The sequence below is a fragment of the Sinocyclocheilus anshuiensis genome, unplaced genomic scaffold (genome assembly GCF_001515605.1).
Source record: "Sinocyclocheilus anshuiensis isolate Anshui unplaced genomic scaffold, SAMN03320099.WGS_v1.1 scaffold1831, whole genome shotgun sequence".
Classification (NCBI taxonomy): Eukaryota; Metazoa; Chordata; class Actinopteri; order Cypriniformes; family Cyprinidae; genus Sinocyclocheilus; species Sinocyclocheilus anshuiensis.
In genome coordinates, this window is record NW_015551116.1 from 86948 (window position 1) to 107503 (window position 20556).

Consider the following 20556-nt stretch of genomic DNA (forward strand, 5'->3'; position numbering starts at 1 on the left):
TGTTAACCGTGGCTCCAGATGTGTTTGCCCACCCACAAACTCAACAAGCAAAGCAGCAGATAAAGCAGATGAGAGGATATTAGTCACATTAATACAACATAAACAAAACCACAGCAACGCACTCGCTCACCGTGACCCGTCAGCTGCATTTGAGCTTCAGGAGCGCTTTAAAACTGACTGATGACATTCATTAACCAGTTACTAACATATATGATATACTGCTGTGTAAAAGCATTTGAAACACATCCGAACTCAGGATAAACTCTGAGACACTCTCTGCATGAAATGTGGATGTCTGGACTGAAACAAGCCTGTATGAGAACAGCAGCTCTACTGCTAAATCTACTGCAGTGTGCTGCCTAACTACATAACTTATCACAATGTTTTACTTATTTTTAATTCTTCAAAGGAGGCAATGCCATAATGCACTGCGACAAGTAAAAAAAAAAAAATAAATAAAAATAAAAAATCCAGCAAAGATGGTGAATAAAGACAACTGAAATGTCTCCTAAAACAACATTATTTCAATCAATACTGAATATTACACATGCAGCTCTCCAGGTTCAGAGAGATCTCAGCTGCTGTCTGACGGGTAGTTTGTTATTAAACTAACCAGTGCGTGTTGTGACACGTCTGCTCGAAGCCTTAAACGCTTCTCTCAGAGAGACGACAAGTCACGCCAAACATGAGCCGCTCAACAGCTGTCCAGGACGCTCCTCCACCTGCTGTAGAGTTTACAGGACTACAGCTCTGAAGATGGATCCAGTGAACTGAAGCTCCATCACCTCACGGTCCAACAGACTGACTGATGAGGCTTCAGTAACATCACACACACATGAGACGGAGATCATGACAGCAATAGCAGCCATCTAAAGGAGCTGCTACAGGAGCGTGTGTGTGCGTGTGTCTGTGTGAGTGTGTGTGTGTGAGTGTGCGTGTATGTGTATGTGTATGTGTATCAGTGTGTGTGTTTTCATTAACTCCATCACACCTTCACCTGTCAAGAGTAGTTCAGAAATATTGGGGTTGGATCCAATCATGACAAACAATAATGCTATTTACCAGAATGTGCTACTAACACTATACTAGGGTACAGGTTAAGGTTTAGTATTTGTTTCAGTGCTGGGTTACACTGTATTTTGATTGGACCCCTTTAGACATTCTGTTGACTAAGTAACTCTGCAACTACATGCCAGCTAACTCTCGTTAGAGTATTAGTAGACTGTTAGTAGAATGAGTTAACATGTACTTGCAAAGTTACCTATACTAGAATATCTATAGCAAACTATCAAAACAAAGTGTGACCCAGTGTTACTAATATGAGTGACTAATATGTGACCCTAGAGCACAAAAGCAGTCATAAGTAGCACAGGTATATTTATAGCCAATAATAGCCAACAATACATTGTTATGCCAAAAATCATTAGTATATTAAGTAAAGATCATGTTCCATGAAGATATTTTGTAAATTTCCAACCGTAAATATATCAAACTTAATTTTTGATTAGTAATATGCATTGCTATCTCATTCTGTTCATCTGCATGCTACAACAGCATTTATTCCTGAATAATTCTCATTTATACACAAAACACATTGTGAACAAACCCAGACTGAATAACTAGAAGAGCTGTGAAATCACACAGATGCTGACCCCACCTCTGTCTCTCGCTGTAGATTCTCCCATCAGCTCACGTCTCAGAGAAACACACCACGCTCCAGAGAGAGATCTCTCTCTAAAACAACAGACTAAAGAGCAGGAACAAAACCACACATCTGTAAACCACTGCAGGACGATGCATGTGCCTTCAAACGAGTAGAGACAGGGACAGAGACAGGACACACTCGCCTCTTCTTTTGTCTTACAATAACAAGGCAGCGTTTCCAGACATCATGAGAGCATCACAGAGATTAATGTCCAAGAGACGAACAAAAGCAGCACTTTGAATCCAATAACATCACTGTGTTCCTGTGTGGAGCGTAACACCACACTGCCTGAAGCTTCATCTGTGTTTGTTAGGATCGGACAATATTTGAAAATCTGGAAACTGAGAGTGCAAAAAAAATCTAAATATTGAGAAGCTGAAGGGACAGTAAAACCATAATTCACTTGCTCTCTCAAACACGAATGACTTCCTTCAGAATAATCTTCATGCAATGCTGACACTCATGTCTGAACATGACCATCTGGTCTGAGAGCTACTATATGATTAGAGATTCACAGCAAATAAATGGCTCTGTTCTGCATAATACAATCTATGGTATGATCAGAAGACTGGGGAAATGGAGCCCAAGTAATAAACTCAATGTGAATCTCCGACAGCTGATGTTTATAAGGAAAACAGTAGCATGGACGTACTGCTAAACATCTCAGTTTACAGGTTTGGAACGACAGAAGCGTGAGTAAATGCTGTCAGTTCAAGCCACCTCGACGACTGAACTCCGTTTCTGATATCTCAGACGCCCCTTGAGAAAATAATGAGCTGTATAAAACTTGATTAACAAAGCCTTTGCACTCACTCATGCAAATCTAATAGGTCATTAATTAATTGCACTAATTAATTGCTAAATTAATTCACCCACTCACAATTTCTGATTTGAAAGCAAAGATTACTGATCAAATTATAAAAGTCTTAAGATTAAAGCCAGCTGTAATTAAAACAAACCTCCAGGAGACCGAATGAAGGAGCGGACGCGAGCGCCTCAGTGTTTCTGTGTCAAACGACAAACTACAACTAATAAAGAGAGAGCTGTGAATCAAGCGTGAATTAAAGATGAGTTTCCACCCGCCTCTGAGACAGCAGCAGGACAACAAACAGAGGTCAGTCACAGAGCGGTCAGAGACCGATGATAAAGAGTCCATCAGACACTGGATTCATAATGCTGAGAATCAGGAGTCAAACGATCATGTTTGGCCATATGGAGAAAATAAGTGTGGGCTGATAAACAAGCTTTAAACTAAATTGCTGCTGAAACAATAACACTTTGAAACAATAACACTTTGCAGACAAACACATGTATGTGTGAGGATCAAACTGTGGGGACTCAGCAGACATCTGTGTGTGTTCCTCAGCTGATCTGCTCTTTATTGTGGTGAAGCACAAAGCTGGAGCTCAGAGAGGTGCTGCTGCGTCCCCGGCCGATCGCTGCTCACACACAGCATTGTACACTGCTCAATAGCCTTTGACTGTGACTGATGGGCCTCGTTCACTGCCATCTGGCTGTAGAGAGATCACATAAATCACTGCCCCAAACACTGGGCTCCTGCCTTCATTATGCATCTGTACACAATATCAGCCTCTTCATGCCTGATCACTGCACACACACACACACACTCACAGTCTCACTCTCACACACACTGACACACACACTGACACTAACACACACAGCAATGAACGCATGACTCCATCATGACAAGGATTTACTGACTAATGATCCCAAACCAAGGAGGATATTAATAATAACAGCTGGACAACGGCTAGAAGCTGCAAATTAAACAGTTACTGTGTTCTTATTACTTTTTTAGCAATGTAAGAACACTATGCATGTGAAGAGAGCGCTGTGAAAACGCCTCAGGAATCACGACCATGTGTAATTACTGCACTAACGGCTGATCACAAGGCTGGGGGCGGGGCTACAATATGCAAATGAGCCTGATCTGAGGCCAGTGGTCTTTGATGCATACAAATTTCCATCAAAACCAACACCGGCCTCATGAGCTCAGACTGAAGCAAAGCGCATGAGGAACAGATCCGCAACACACACACAGCAACGGCAAACAATCTGATCAAAATCAAATCACACACACATTTATTACGCGTGTCGTCAGTGGAACACATGCCAGCATTCTGCAGTACTCCTGCATAAATGACAGTACTTTAATAGGAAGCTGGCACATAATAAGCAGAATACTGTGATTAAGTCCCTTCTGAGGAGATCAGGAGCGCTGATCTAAATCTGTCTGATCCACACCTACTGTACACACACGCATGGACTCGTGTCAGTCAGAGCTCAAACTGATGAGATGAGCTTCAAATCATGTTTTAATGTGGTCCTGATGAGAGTGACGGAGCGTGGGCGGCTCTGGTGGCACAAACACGCAGGAGACGTGGAAAAAAAACATCTAAAGCATTATTAGATCCGCCATCTGCCAAAGATCACCGTCCCTTCAGAAGAGCGCCTGTGTTTATGATGGGATTCACAGGGTTTCTGTAAGACCAACACACGCTCATCCCGTTTTTATACAGTAGCTATATTGGCTAATTCTGCACTTACTGCTCAGATTAGGCTGGAAGCAGATCAAAAAATTAAAAAAGTACATTTTTGTATATATACAGTCATTAGTGATTTTTGGCCGTAAAACATATTGATAACTGATAAAACGTCTGTATCAGTACACTGCTGGCTGCATCATCTACACACATAAAACACAGACCAACGTCCACTGAAGCAGTAAAGAAGCTACATTTATAGAAGCTGGAAGCATAAAGTATTTAAAAAGCATCACCTTTCATTTCTCTACATCTCTGTTAGCAGCGCTGCTGTTGTCTTTCGTTAATGAAGAGCTTGATTACAGCAGCTCTGATCAGCTACAGTAATGCCGCGTCAGAATGAGACGAGAGCATTCAGAGACTGCACTGACGTGGGTTTGATGGGGTTCTGCGATGAGCTCAAACTTTAATGATGTCATTAAAACACCACTTCCTGTTCCTGTTCAACAGCACGCTGATATCGCTCATCATTTTACATCTTAGCTTTAGTTTCATAATAACCTCTCTCTCTATGGAATACAACGCACACACACACAAAAAAAATAAAAACAGCATTAACATCTATATTAAATAAACACAGCTTCTCTTACCTTGTGGTCATAAGGCTTGTACGAGTGGAAGAGGGCAGAGAGCTCTTTAGTTCTTTGTTTCTTCTGTGGAAGAGAAAAACAACAACAAAACACCAGTGTTAATTAACTGAAGAAAGAACGTAGAAAAACAGAGAGGGAAAAACAAACCAAAATCAAGTCAGTGAACTCTGAAGGCCAAATCGAGTGACGTGAAGACATCAGACACTTGAAGGGAAGAACGTGAGGATATTTGGCCTCAAGATCTCTCCTACAAAACTCATACGTCCCTCATTTGTAATGAAACGCAAACGCTGAGCATTGAGGAGATGTGTGATGGATTTGAATGCAGTCACGAGTTAAAGAAAGGCTAATTATGAGCGATTATGCAGCGTCTCGTTGATGAGAAGTCATGTTTCACAGCCAGTGCGGATGTGAGGAGAACCACTCTATAATATACACTTCACATACATGATTCATGAGGGATTTCTCATCATGAAAACGGTGCAGGTGCACAATGACAAACATTTTAGATTATGGCTGTAAGACTCAATTAAACTGAAAAACAGTGAATGAGGTCACCATTCAGAGGACAATGAAACACTACAGATGCACATTATAGTCATTCTGGACTCTTAACTACTCATATTATGTCAAATAACCAATAGTTAAAATCTACCTGAGTGTATAAGAGCAATTGTATATCTAATCATTATTTCATTTAGGTTGACTGGTTATTTTTCTGGCATGAACTGATATAGAAAGACACAAAATACTTCATGTCAGCCGTTATTTATCAGTTTGACACTAGAATTTGACATGCTTCATGTGAAAACAGACATCACAACATTATAACTCTGTGTCAATTAATTATATTAAATCTGAATTGAAATGGAATTAAAATTGTGGTTTGTGACATCTGTGTCAAAAACAAGTCAGTATTTAATCAGTACTTCAAAAATGTTAAGGAATGTACAAATTTATGTACAAATCAGTGAGGCATGACTATATTTGACGTTATTTCTGTTATATGATGAACTAAAGCAAAGCACTGAACTGACAGTTCTAATAATAACAACCAACAGTGGGAAAGCTGATTATCTTCTTGGAAACGATAGAAATAATTCTTTTTTTTTTCATCTGCATTCAGTGATTTTCACTACAAAGACCAGAAATGGTCACCAACATATTCCTACAATCCAGAAACACTTCAGCTCATGAGATCTGATATAACAGATGAACAGAGAACACTATAAACCAGCTCTCCCGTGACGTCCCGTGATCACACGCAGGACTGAGATGCAGACGCGAGAGTGAATCCATGCCCACACCTGTCTGTCCCCTGTGACCCATCTCTGTGTTTCTCCACAGCACCTCAGCTAATCAGACCAGAGCCCTCTCCACACGCAGAGCCTCGGGGCTATGAGCAGCTCCACAACACCTGATTCACAGCGCTCACACTCCAGCCATATTCACATTCATCCACTCAATCAGTGCTGGAGTGATCTTTTCTCCTGCAGCACACCTTCTGGAGGTCTGACTCGGACCGAGAGACAATGAGAGAGGTTAGCAAGGTCTGAGATAACCAAGCTTCAGAGAATACGCTCGACCCTCCTCAAATCACACATCTTCATTCGGGGGAAAATAGTAACGGAATTTGATCAAAAAGATGAACTCCGGAGTGACCTTGAGAAACTCAATATTTCAGTCTATTAGGGCCGGGGTCCTAAGATTACACCGGCCCCAAAGCAGCAGGCCAAGGTGAAAAATCATCTCGATAAGCCAAAGAACCGCTTTCCCCCTTTATTTGAAGTCGTCGCTCAGCTTCACAGACGACGTGCAAGAGCAAGACGGACAAAAGTCACTGTAGGGTTTCAATGGGTTTCCATTTGACTCGAGCAGCTCTCAATGAGACAATCATGTCTTGTGATGCTGTACAGCAGGGAATCAACACATTTCCATACAGTTCCTCCTCCGCTGGGGCCTCGCATGGATATAGAAATATTAGCAAACGTTAGAATTAGAGAGTTTGCCGGTGATAACAGTAAAGAGTAAAGAACGATTAACCGCTCGCGTGTGACATATCACACAGAATGAGCTTGTGTTGAGAAAGGTGCGTGGCAGGCAGTGGAATAAGAAAAACATGCAAGAAGATAGGAGAGAACTTCTTTTAACTTGAGCAGTGTGTTTAGACTGACGTTTCATGCAAGAGACACGAGCGCAACAGTCAAACACGTCCATGTTTACACAGAAAAAACAGTGGAAAAGCAGCGCAAGCGAATAAAAACCTGTAACTACTACTGTAAGTCTGATATTTCATGTTTGCATCATGGTGACAGACTGAAAGCTGCTGTTCATTGTTTTTACAGAACATTTATAGTTAATAATAGTCTGCTGCTGTTATTCCTTCAGTCATTCTGAATTTGAATTACCTTGACTTTTGAGAATTTTAAAGCATCTTCCTCACATTATTTCTGAACATATAATATGTGTAAGACAAGTTTGTAGTTCATGAATCTTTTCTGCAAAGATATTTAACAAGTGTTTGTTTAACATTTACTTCATGTGTGCTGCACTTGGAATAGAATTTTCTTTAACTAGAGGGTTAATAAAGAAAAAGTTACTTGAACCATGTTGTAGTTACCTTTTCAAGTTGACTAGTTAAAAATCACGAATCGGTCAAACGTTTTGGAAAAAATTAGTCCTAGTCAGAAGTGACCAGAGTTCTAGCTTGGGCTAGTTTAGAAACGGCATCCGGACAGTTAACTGCAGCTCTGACAGCAATATGAGCTCTGCAGAGCGCGTCAGGAGTCGTCCTCGTTACTCATCACGAGTATCGACCGCTGCGTGTCTATAAATATTCAACAGCAGAAGACGAGCTGATCGTGATCGTGTGAGGCTTGGCTTTGCGCAAAGCATGAAAACGTCTCCAGCAGATGGAGATCAAGAGTCAAGAGTCAAGAGGCATTTATTTATCATTTGCATAGTTAACACTGGGGAAAACTGGGCATTGAAATGCTACATGTTGCTATATTTATAAATCCAAACTGAACGCGCATCTGTCACCGCAACAATGATGAAGGACGGCACCTCGTATACTGTCCATCTGCTCGGCTTACAAAACAAACACATCAGTGGATGTAATGGACACGCGAGTCTGAGTCCTGCAGTATACTGTACGCTGCACAGTGAAATCCAGCAGCATGCAACAGAACCCACCGTTAGCAATACTCTATCCCACAATGCAATGCATGCAACTTCAAGAAACATTTCTGATTATGATCAATGTTGAAAACAGTTGTGCTGCCTAATATTTGTGTGGAAACTGTGATGCATTTTATTTTTCAGGATTCACAGAACAATAGTCTGCATGTGGTGTTGAGCTCTCTCTCTTCCCATCATGCCTTTCTGTCACAGTCAGTCTCACAGACCACACAAGACCTCAGGATCTGCATCATCAATCTCTCTGACACAGCCCAGAAAGGACTCAAACAGTCTGAGATGACACACAGGGCAGATAACCAACCAGCTGTAGATCTGGACACTTCTCCATGGTGACTGAGAACCGGCTAAATGATGGAAATGAAGAGTCTTGGCCCAAGTGTGAGCGACTCCGGCTTAGTTGTTGTTTTGTTCCAGTCTTCCCCATGAAGCTAGCATCGGTCGCTCCAGGCCTCGCCCATCTGTCTTTGTTTTAAGATGAATGTGTTTTCACATGTGCTGGGTATTCCTCACCGATCCCTGCGCAAAACCAGCAGAAGCTTGGAATCCAAATCCCCTTAACTCTGACTGGAGGACGCTCCTTAATTTCCCCTGGTTAAAGACGAGCTGTCAAGGTAAACACCTGTCTGGCTGGTAAGAGCAGCATTCCAGGAGATCATGCCAATTTATCTCCGATAACCCTTCCCTAGAGTAATTACACCAGTCTGGAGGCTCCCAGTTTTTCCAGCTCCGCCTGCGTGCCAGATCTGCTCGGCCCGAGCGACCGTCTGACGCTGATAACACGAGGCCATCCATTACGCTCACTGCCCCATTCATCACGCCGCGGCGGCTGCTATGAGACGGGCTAAACGCTGAGGATCCTTCGGTCCCAGACAGACACCTGGAAGTGTTATTAATGCACCGTCCCGCCAGAGCTGACCATCTCTGAAGGGTCTGGGAGAGGGCTGCTCTTGTGTGGATGCAGCAGGTGGGTCTGGGACGCACCCGCTGTCGGGATGAGACCTGTTCCTCCATGCTAGAGCGAACATCTCCTCTATCAGAACAGCTGATATGACCCGCAACACCAGCAGCAAACACACAACAGCTCCATCACAAACACCTCCATGACACGGTATTATACATGCCATTGAAATGGAATGATTCCAATGCCCTAAAACTAGTGTTCATTTTGTACGCTATCTTCAGTTTTAGTCTTAGTCCCGTGTTAAATGTCCTTGTTAGTTTTTATCACATTTAGTCAACCTTATCCTATTTAGTTTTAGTCAATGAAAACAACATTTTAGCAATAAGATCATTATTAATTAACTGTACAGCAGTATTAATTTTGGCAGCCATTTTTAATTTAGTCTTACTCGAATGTACGTTTTATGTATTTCAGATTTAGTCAACCTTGTCCTGTTTTTATTTAGTCAATGAAATGTATGAGCATTTTAGTCAGATTTTAGTCAATGCAATCTTAGTCGCATTTTCGTCATGCTGTATAATGGTTAAACTGATCAAAATTATTTTTGCTCAAAATTATAATCGTAAAGATTGTTGTCATTTGAGAAATGTACATTTGCATTACAGGTATTGCACGAAAGTAAGTAAGCACAAATCAATAGAATGTGGACTCATACATGGTTTATTTTCCCTCATCTAGTGTACTGATTTATTATAGGCTTTTTATTATATAAATTAATACCAAAGATGCATAAACTGGTAAAAACAAATGAAAAATATTAAAACATTGAAATATTTCTCTATTAAAACAACAGCGGTTGAGTAAGTGCATTTATACAGCGACCACAATCGCAAACAATACAGTCGAGATCTCGTGACAGAACACAGACTGGCTGAGTGACGTTTTTATTTAGATGCTAAACTCCAGCTTGTCTGTCGGTGTTTTCAGGTCATCTGCGGCGGCGCTTCTGCAGTGAGGAGCGAGCGCGTGCGCATGGTTGCCAGATTGCTTAAAATAAGCAAAACACCGGGCAGAAAATGAATGAATGTAACAGCGAAGCTCTGATTCGGGGATTAGAACTCTTGATATCTGGCAACCACACTCATGAGCGCTCTCGCAGTAGAGGCGTGTAGAGCAGTCTGCAGTAACATTTTGTCTCCTTTTTTTGACGAAAATAAAAAGAGGTTTTTGGTAAAGTTTTTATCTTTTTGAATACATTTTAGTCTCGTCTTATTTCATCAATGAAACTGCATGTTGATATAGTCTTAGTTATCGTTTATTGACCTTATTGTTGTCTCATCTTAGTCATGGGAAAAAAGCTTGTCAATGAACATTTTTCGTCATAGTTTTCGTTAACGGAATTAACACTACCTAAAACCTCTATTGGACTGCTTAAACAAATCCAAAACAGAGATGGGTATGATACTCAGAATCTTAATTTGGAGCAGTTATGTTGCTTTCATAAACCGGTTGAAAAAAACCTGGGTGTGCTATTTGATAGTTCCCTTACGTTTGATAAACAGATAATCTTGATTGTAAAATCCAGCTTCTACCATCTAAAGCTTTTGGCAAAAGCGAAGGCTTGGCTCTCTTGCAAAGATTTTGAAAAGGTAATCCATGCCTTTATCTCTACCAGTCTTGACTCCTGCATCTCTCGCTACAGTATGTAGGAATAAACAAACCATCGATTTCTCGACTTCAAATGGTGCAAAATTCTGTGGCGAGACTTCTGCTGGGTGTACGAAACCTGAACATTACCCCAATGACAGATCAGTGAATGGATTCTCAGTAACGGGCAATCCCGTCTTCATTAGAGCTCATCTCTATTCAGTTCTATTCAGATGTTTCACCCTACAGTAGCACGTGGGGCGGATCGATCGGAGCTGGAACAGCCAACAACACAAATGACACATGAAGAAGCTTTCCATAAAAGAAACATGCCAGACGTTTGATGAAAGATGATGTGGTGGTGACAGTCACACCTCACACAGTCCAACACACGAAAGCACAGCGGAAACACTCAGACTTACATTAAATCAGAGCACGCTGATGCTAACGAGGGCCACACCAACCACTGAAACACAGAACAAGGTGTGTATAGTAGAACCAGCACCAGGCCCCATGTGTGAAGCTGCTCTTCCTCTAATAGTGTGAGCTTCATTAGTCAGTTTAATTGTAATCGCTGAGAAACATCTGGGAGACGTCTGCCTACAGCTGCATTACATAATGAAGAGTAATCGACAGGAAGATTCACATTTCCCAGTCATCTGGAAGCATTTGTTCACAGGTAAAGGTGATCGACTGTAGTGTAACCGGTGCTGTTATACCAGAAACAGGTCAGGCTTCAACACCATCAGCAGTCTGTCACAGTCATCAGATGTGATATTATTACACCTTAAGAAGAAACACAAGCTGTCCATTACAACATTTCAATAGTATTTTCCCTCTCACGAATCAGTCTAAAGCCCGTTTCATCGAATACAGTATGAACGGCTACATGAGTTGTTAATACAAGTGCAAGATTTTCAAAAGAAAAAGAAAAACAACTATCAATCTTTGAGTTTTTAGTGAGTGAGTTTAAAGAGTGAACGAGTGGGAAAGTGAAATGCAAGCGAGCAGCAGTATGAGATGTACATCAAGACACTATATTCCCAGTCTGGTAGGAACTTCACGTTGTAGGAACCGCATTGAATCTTCTGAAGAAACTCCAAAGAAACTAGTAATGATCAATTGCATTCATTTAGTGAATTTACTTTTTTTTTTTAATGATATGTGCAGATCACTTTTTCAGTTTGTACTTTTAATTCATAATAAATCCACTTGTTAACATCTCACCACGTGCGCTGGAACCTGCTCCATCTTGGCCGCTGGAGTCCCAGGCCGCGGGTAGAACTGGTTGATGAAGAGGCTGGGAAAGCAGTACTGCCTCACCAGCTCCATCGTCTGCTCAAAGTCCTCCTCCGTCTCACCTGGGAAACCGCAGATGATGTCTGTGGCAATAGTGATGCCTGGAACCCTACGAGAGACAGACACAAGAGACACAGTGTAATGAACCAGCGTGAAAACGGTCTGTGCAACACAATGCAGTCCCTGCAGCTAGTGAATGTGATTGTGTGTGTTCTCACACGTCTCCCAAGAACCTTATATTAGCAGCCTCAATAACCATCGACTACCGCCCACCGCTCTGATTAAATTAGGAGCTCTGCAAAGGAATCCGTTCATTGATTTCTTAGTGCATGTGCTCTGTGATCATTGATCTTTAACCTACAGGAAATAAATCAATCCGGAAGCTGGCTTCCAAGTAAGCGGCTCTATTGACAGGAAGCTCAGTGTGGTCAGTACTAGACTCGTTCGTCATGTGACAACTTTTGAAAACACGGCTGGCATTCATCAGCCAATAAAATGCATGAATCGTGAACAGGAAGAGGTCATATGATTTAAAAAATGATGGAAAGTGCAAAAAAATTAAATAAAATAAATCTAGAAAAACAGACTGAAGATGCTGAACCTAATGTGCAAAATGTGTGTTCTTACGTCTGAAACACTCATAAGCTTGATGACCTGCGGCCTTGATGTGGAGGAAATTACTAAAATTATTGTGCCATCAATGAAACATAACCACTCTATTTCCTGATATCTGGTAGATCTTCTTTCCTTATGATATTATTCCATTATCCAGCCACACTGCTTTCATAACTCTCACCTCCACACACATGGGCGACATTGTTAGTCATGGAATCCCTGATGTCGGCCCGCTGCAGCGCTTAATACAGTCAACGTGTTTTTGCAGTGTTGAGCAATGTAACCAATCACAGACATATCTGTTGATTTCTTAAACGCAATGGCCAATCAGAAACGTTTTGTCAGAATTCACTCACCGCTGAAAGCGCCGCAGTTTTTAAGTGCAGTTATGCACGCTCGTGAATCATCTCATGAATAAGTGCAGACGTGATGTAAATAAGAGATTCATTGTGCAGTTTAGAGAGCTTCACTGATTATAACTGAACTTTGTAAGATCGCGATGAACGAAGATGAGTGACGCTTTTTAGTCATAAAGGGAGCGCGCTTTGCTCACTTTCTAGGGTATAATCCATTCAGAATTTGTATGAAACTTTCGTTTTTCGAACACATAGGCTACACCCTGCAAAGTTTTGGGAATGACATCCGCATATTTATGCGGGGTTCACTCTCGGAATAGCAGTGATTGGCAATGGACGGAACATAAAATATGTTGATTTAATTCTGGAACCGGTCCTGGCCAAACCTCCACAGACAGCACGCGTCCCGAGCGAGATACGGACCAAAAGCCTGTTTAAACTTTATTGAGATCGGGACATATTAACCAGTAATTTAATTTCATTTCCGGTAACGGACGGTAGAAAGTTCAGCAATGAATGAATGGTGTGCGATTTATGACAGAATATAGACCCACAACTGATCGTTTATTTTTTCCTCACGTGTCTCGCCTTTGGTAACAACGATTCAAAACGGAAACATTTCAAGTGACACGGGAAAAAGACATGGAAAACTTCAATGAACATCAGAAATGCAGCGTGCACATTTCTGGTTAAAAAAGAAAGACCATCAACTGACAAACGGGAAGCATCACCATTCAAGTCAGCAGCAAGAGCCAAAGCTAGTCCACAGTTCACTAAACAGTGGCAACCTCTTTAAGTTATTCTTGACCGTGTTGGATTGACTGCTTTGATGCGTTGCAATACGGTAGTGCATTGTTTTGATGCTTACATCCGGAAAAAAAATCCTTTGTTTTTATTTATTTATTTCATATATATATATTTTTATTTTTTTTTGCCCCCCCCACATTCTTAACTATATTAGGGTTCTCTTTATATTTCTTGCATATGATATTGTTCAAACATTGGCCTTCATTAATATTCACGAGGACCTGTAGGCATTAATGTGTCTGGCTCTTCCCAAAGGAAGAGTTACTGATGGGCACGGTGGAGGGGGGCCAGGTGTTAGTTCGTTTTTCGAACACATAGGCTACACCCTGCAAAGTTTTGGGAATGACATCCGCATATTTATGCGGGGTTCACTCTCGGAATAGCAGTGATTGGCAATGGACGGAACATAAAATATGTTGATTTAATTCTGGAACCGGTCCTGGCCAAACCTCCACAGACAGCACGCGTCCCGAGCGAGATACGGACCAAAAGCCTGTGTAAACTTTATTGAGATCGGGACATATTAACCAGTAATTTAATTTCATTTCCGGTAACGGACGGTAGAAAGTTCAGCAATGAATGAATGGTGTGCGATTTATGACAGAATATAGACCCACAACTGATCGTTTATTTTTTCCTCACGTGTCTCGCCTTTGGTAACAACGATTCAAAACGGAAACATTTCAAGTGACACGGGAAAAAGACATGGAAAACTTCAATGAACATCAGAAATGCAGCGTGCACATTTCTGGTTAAAAAAGAAAGACCATCAACTGACAAACGGGAAGCATCACCATTCAAGTCAGCAGCAAGAGCCAAAGCTAGTCCACAGTTCACTAAACAGTGGCAACCTCTTTAAGTTATTCTTGACCGTGTTGGATTGACTGCTTTGATGCGTTGCAATACGGTAGTGCATTGTTTTGATGCTTACATCCGGAAAAAAAATCCTTTGTTTTTATTTATTTATTTCATATATATATATTTTTATTTTTTTTTGCCCCCCCCACATTCTTAACTATATTAGGGTTCTCTTTATATTTCTTGCATATGATATTGTTCAAACATTGGCCTTCATTAATATTCACGAGGACCTGTAGGCATTAATGTGTCTGGCTCTTCCCAAAGGAAGAGTTACTGATGGGCACGGTGGAGGGGGTCCAGGTGTTAGCAGGGCACACTAATATGAATTCTGTTGCTCTTTCCCCCCTTCCATCTCTCGTTTGTCTCAGCGACTCCATTCCAAACAACAAGCTTTAGTACCAGAGGAAATTCATGAAGAAGCCATCAGAAAAGCCCCCCCCCCCCGAGCTCTGCCAGCAGCAAATTCTACAAACCCAAACAAACAACTCGACCCACAGCCAATATGATGGGAAACAGTCCGTTCTAGGATGTGTGACCAACAGGGAGTTTGGTGTCGAAGGAGCAGTGTGGAAAAGCATTGACAATCGTTCAATTAGTAGGAGGATATTTGACTGAGAATGATTTAAAAAAACAAAAACAAGAACAGAACAAACAGAAGACCATCAAAACCAATAAGTAAACATTCTCATATTGAACACTGTTATGCACTCGAGGATGCCTTCATGTAACATCCTGAGACTAGTTAAGGCTAGTGCTGGTTTTATCCAGTCTTCTTTCATCCATGGGACACAAAGAAAGAGCTTTTTTTGTAGAATCCACTGGTCATTTCTTTCTATCACGTGAATGAGTGGAGACTTTCAGGCGGAGCTTTCAAGCTTAAAAAAATAACACAAAAGCATAATGAAGCTATCAAGTGTGGACACTTACATGTCTTTCCATGCCATCACCTAAGATGAACCAGAAGCAGAGACGGCACTGACAAGTTCATTTCAAAATGAACAGAAGAAAAACCCTTTAACAACAAGATTTTTGGCAAGGCGCTGTTCTTGATATTACACATATTGGGCATTAGGTCCATTTGGTTCTGATTCACTACTGGAACAAGTGCACACGGCCCTTCCTTAAGAAATAAATCTGTGGTAGTTCAGGACATAATTGATCTGAACATCTCAGGATGACACGATAGCAAATTAGAAGTGCATTAGAGGAACCAGAGGCTTCACAACTCCTCATCTTCCCATCTCGAGTGAAGAAGCCTTGATAGTTCATCAGCAAGCACTGCACTAGAGAGCCAGCGTGACAGACTACTTCCCTCTAAATCCATTATGTTTCCCAGCCTCTCCATCCTTCTGTGGAGAAAAAGAAGAAAGCGAATGACTGAATTGGATCCTCTAAAGTGAGCAGACTCTTTCGGCGTCTGCTATCCCACAATGGTTGCCTGTGTGTGCTGGCAGATGGAGGCCCTTTGATGCTTTGTTGGCTTGTTGGACATGATTGCACTCCACTCCGTTTTTGGGCTTATTAGAAAGCATCGCTCCCGGGGTCATGGTCACAGCCCACAGCAGCTCCCGTCCCTCGCATTCATGCTGTGTAGTCAGTTACAGCCAAGCGAACGCCCCAGACCTGAACTACAAAACACTGACATGAAAGGCAGAGGTCTCGGCCTGGAAGAGATCCAGAAGTGCAAATGTTGCAAAGCAGTTAATGAGATGAATTGAAGGAATATAAATAGCAGCCTCCACAGGAACTGCTTTCACAATGACCGTCCTAGAAGCTTGAATAGTACATGTTGGCAAACAAACATGGTCTTGTTTGTTAATCAGCCACCCAATCAGAAACACACACACCAACCAAGCGGACCCAGATTGTTTGGCCATTTCATGTGAACCATGGCGCCAAAAGAGAATGAGAACATTTAATTAGAAACAAAGCAGCGAGAGTGGCAAGTGGCACACTGTTTGAGAGTATGTGAGCATTAACAAGCCTCTAAATGTCCAAAGGCCACACAAAACAAATGAGAAGTGCACAAATAATGGCTTTAGCGCATGACAAAGGGCACATTTCTCAGGAAGAAGCAATGCAGCCGAGCAACCTCAGTAACAGAAACTTGACTCTCAGCTGAATCAAATGAAAAGAAACAGGAGACCGGAGACTTGCTCTCTGGTGCTCGGTCTCCAGCTCTGCTTCAGAACGAACAGTAATAGGAGCTTCATGAAGCCCGGAGAGGTCCTGCTATGTGTTTTGGGGTCAAGGTTTGGTGGATGGGTAAAACAGTTTCTCCTGTATCTCTCAGCCCATCAATCTCTTGTGCCAGAACCTTTTGGCCCCTGTTCCTGCGGTGGATCCAATTACTGTCTGGCATGAAGCTGGCAGAAGCACCATTACCCTGGGTCAATGGCAGGTCTTGCAAGAATAGATCAAGTAAGCTTTCTCAAAAACAATGCATGAGGTTCCCTATAAATGCATCAATATCTTCCTACTGAAGCGTATGTACCTTCATTGTGTTTGTGTATTGAGGGTGCTGTGATTGAGAGCAGTGTAGATGGAGCAGTGAGGATTCTAGATGGGACTCTGTCATACTCTAATGAGCTCAGGCTTGGGCAGGACCAGCAGATTCCCCACAGAAAGCTCCTGTGCATCAGCTGGAATCAGACCTAATGAAGGGTGATCTGCCATGTCGCTCCTGACAGCACAACATCAAGTGCTTCGCATTTTGCCTAGAATCTCAATCATAATGCAAGTAAGGAATGCTTCAAAATATGAAAACAATAAATGCAAACAGGGCCATCTCAGTCAAATACTACATGGATTTTATGGCCTTATAGTCCAGCCTTTCATACATTTTTCAATAATGCATATTAAAAATCTTGGAGTGTAATGAATGGAAGGCATGCGATCCTGGTCGAATCCAGATCCTAGTGTTGTCTTACGGTCACATGCTCTGACTGTCCATGAGAGCTTCATGCTAGACAGAGCCAGGACAATGGAAATACACATCAGCAGAGCTGGAACTTTCATAAAATTAATCTATTCCAGCATACAGAAGAGACAAGAGTGGTCCTTCAACTAACTTCCCTTCAGGTAATGTGTGATGAGAGCAGGCTCATCTAAGAGCAAACAACAGAATTCACCATTCAAACACCCACTGCCTTTCACTCCCTGTGTTTACACTTTATTCCTACCTGCACTTAAACTCGCTGCAGAACGTTTCCCAGCGGGGCTTAAATCCATTTAATTAAAAGCTACTGGATATCGTCAAACTTTGAATTAGATTGGCTAGTGTGGGGTTATGTTTTATGAGAAGAATTCACTCTCCGCAGTGAATTATTCTAATTTCTTTGTTTGCAGGAGGCTCTGAAGGTGTGGGCCAGCGTAAAATCCTTCTCCCGGCGTGAAGCTGCTTTCAGAGCTGCGTATTTGCACAACAGATGTACGTGAGCGCTCGGGATGAAATGAAGGCGCAAACAATGGGACGACTCGGCTAAAATAAAAGGAGCAGGGATAAGAGGAGACCAGGCAATCTGTGAAGGTAAACATGGCCTTGAGTTAAAATCAGAATTCAGCTCACTGCATGTCTATGATCATGAACGTTAGATGAGAGCTGCAGATGTGTGTATTTGTGATGTTTTGATACGCACTGTCAGTTCAACAGTGTTCTGGAGTAACTACTTGAAAGCACTGGCACTTCTAACTTAACTACATTTTCAGTGTCATGAGAGTAGAGCAACAGCAGCTTTTTCAACAAGAACATTTTTCCAACAGGTATGTGACTTTAAAGAACTATACAAGCACAACTGTACATGCGCTTTATTTTTTACACTTATTTCACATTGAAGTTTTGAAGATTCCTTCATTAAAAAACCTGCAGTGTTTCTGAGTCAAGGAATTACTGCTCCAAATAAACTGCAATTGATATAATTGTACATTTATACATTTATAAGCTAGTTATTTAATAAAAGAAGCTAACTGCCCATTAAAAATAGCAGCTTGACTATGGTTGCGGTATTTTAAAACATTAGAAACTTTTAGCTTTTTAAAGGGCACCTATTATGCCCCTTTTTACAAGATGTAATATTGGTCTTGGGTGTCTGTGAAGTGAATGTGTCTGTGAGGTTTCAGCTCTAAATGCCCCACAGATCATTTATTATAACAGCTGGAAAATGTCATTTTTGGGGTGTGTCTAAAAAAAGAGCTGTTTTGGTGTGTATCACTTTAAATGCAAATGAGCTGCATATTTCCCGCCCCGTCTCCAGAAGAGGGGTAGCGAATACGTCTCTCTGCACTGCAAACATTTACCTATAAACAGCTGGTAGAAGCAACATGACTGAGAGCGAGAGAACCAGTGTTCAGCCGTACATTTGGGAAGCCAAACACACTGAAAGTGGGACAAAACCGCACGATGTTACAGAGCTAATAAAGCGCGGCGATGCTCACTTAAAGTACTTCGATAACGTACGCACACAAATACGGTTAAAACACTAAGCACTATAACGACATGACATTCACAAAGCAGCCTGGAGTGGAATGATTTGCGCAGACATAAACGTATTTAGGTAGATTTTGAGGCGCATTACCTTGAAAAACAGAAGTAATCCACTGCGTCCTCAGCAGCTCAGATGTTGGGAGAAAATGAAGACTCTTATGTTCAGTCTTACATCCAAACACAGAGCACCGGGATGGCTTACGAGACATTGCTGACGTTACAGCTGCTCGAGCGCAGAGAACATGGAGGACAGCGTACAACCAACACAACAGCTGAGGGAGGAAACTACAGTAATGCAGGACTGTCAGTCAGCAGCTGTGGGCAGGGCCTAAACAATGTGATGTCATATTGCTCAGAGCATCAAAACAGCAGGCCTAGTGAGACTGACTTCGTTTAAAAGGGGTTAAAAACTGAGGAGTGGGTGGATTTTTATCATTGTAGGGTGGTTGTGTTCACACGCTGACAACACACACTTATGTCCAAACACCATGTAAAAGTGGATTTTGCATAATAGGTGTCCTTTAAAACAGTTTTAATTTTAAAACCACTGCTGTTTGAGTGCAATACTGTCTACTGTATGAATGTGAGCCTGAAAGTCACTAGAATAACACAGCCTAAAGCTTCTCTACAAATAACAAACCCTCCATTTATTCTCAGACACACATCTTCCAGCTCGTTCCCTCCGAACGCCACTGATCAATTACAGAGAAGTGTCAGTGAGGAGCTGGCCTGCCTCATCATTTAGTCATCTATGGAGCGTTCCAGAGGCACGATTGATCCAATCACTCCCTGGGAATGTGCAATTCATCCAAGAGAGCGCAGGACATGTGAAAGAATGAGGACACAGTCATTTGGATTTGTGCACAATCTATAATTTCATATTAGCACAAGACACACAGACGCACTGACGGCTTTCACATGCACCGCTCCAGAGATCCATCCATAACAAACCTCACTGTACAGCACACTCAGCTCCAGCGTCACATACAGAAGTCAAGAGCAGCTGTGTCCACAAACCCACTAATGCAATGAACGCAGACAGAACTCTCTCTATATGAACTCTGAACCAAAACTTTATCTGAGCAACACACAGACAGTGAAGCTCACGTGAAGCACATTTCAATTGATTCCAATAGATTACAACGCTAGAATGTTTGCTAAGCTAACAACTTGACACTCTCATAAGTATAAACATACAAACACTCATCCTAATTTAATTGATCTATTTTAATTAGACTGAACTGCTTTTTAAAAGACGACGTTAGAAGTAAGCATAATTAGAGTATGCCTTCACTACAATGCGTTAAAACGCTGTAGGCAGCTCACGAGGTCCTGGGACTGAGCATATAACTTAGAGAAAGTGAGGAATGGAACACAGGCCTGATTCAAACTTCAACCTGAATCTTTGAACAAAGATCTGCACAGATGTGCCATGTGACACACACACACACACACACACACACACACTCACACTCTCTCACTCACACACTCACACTCACACACACACACACACACACACACACACAC

At 41.8% G+C, this 20556-nt stretch overlaps 1 protein-coding gene across 1 annotated transcript in view; it reads right to left on the reverse strand.

Moving 5' to 3' along the window:
- Positions 1-20556, reverse strand: part of LOC107663002 (threonylcarbamoyladenosine tRNA methylthiotransferase-like) — a 240386-nt gene that overhangs the window by 37243 nt on the left and 182587 nt on the right. Inside the window, exons 11-12 of the mRNA XM_016453136.1 lie at positions 11836-12016; positions 4860-4922 (exon numbers count right to left, since the gene is read on the reverse strand). Of these exons, the coding sequence (XP_016308622.1) occupies positions 4860-4922; positions 11836-12016 (244 nt within the window). The remainder of the gene's footprint in view (positions 1-4859; positions 4923-11835; positions 12017-20556) is intronic.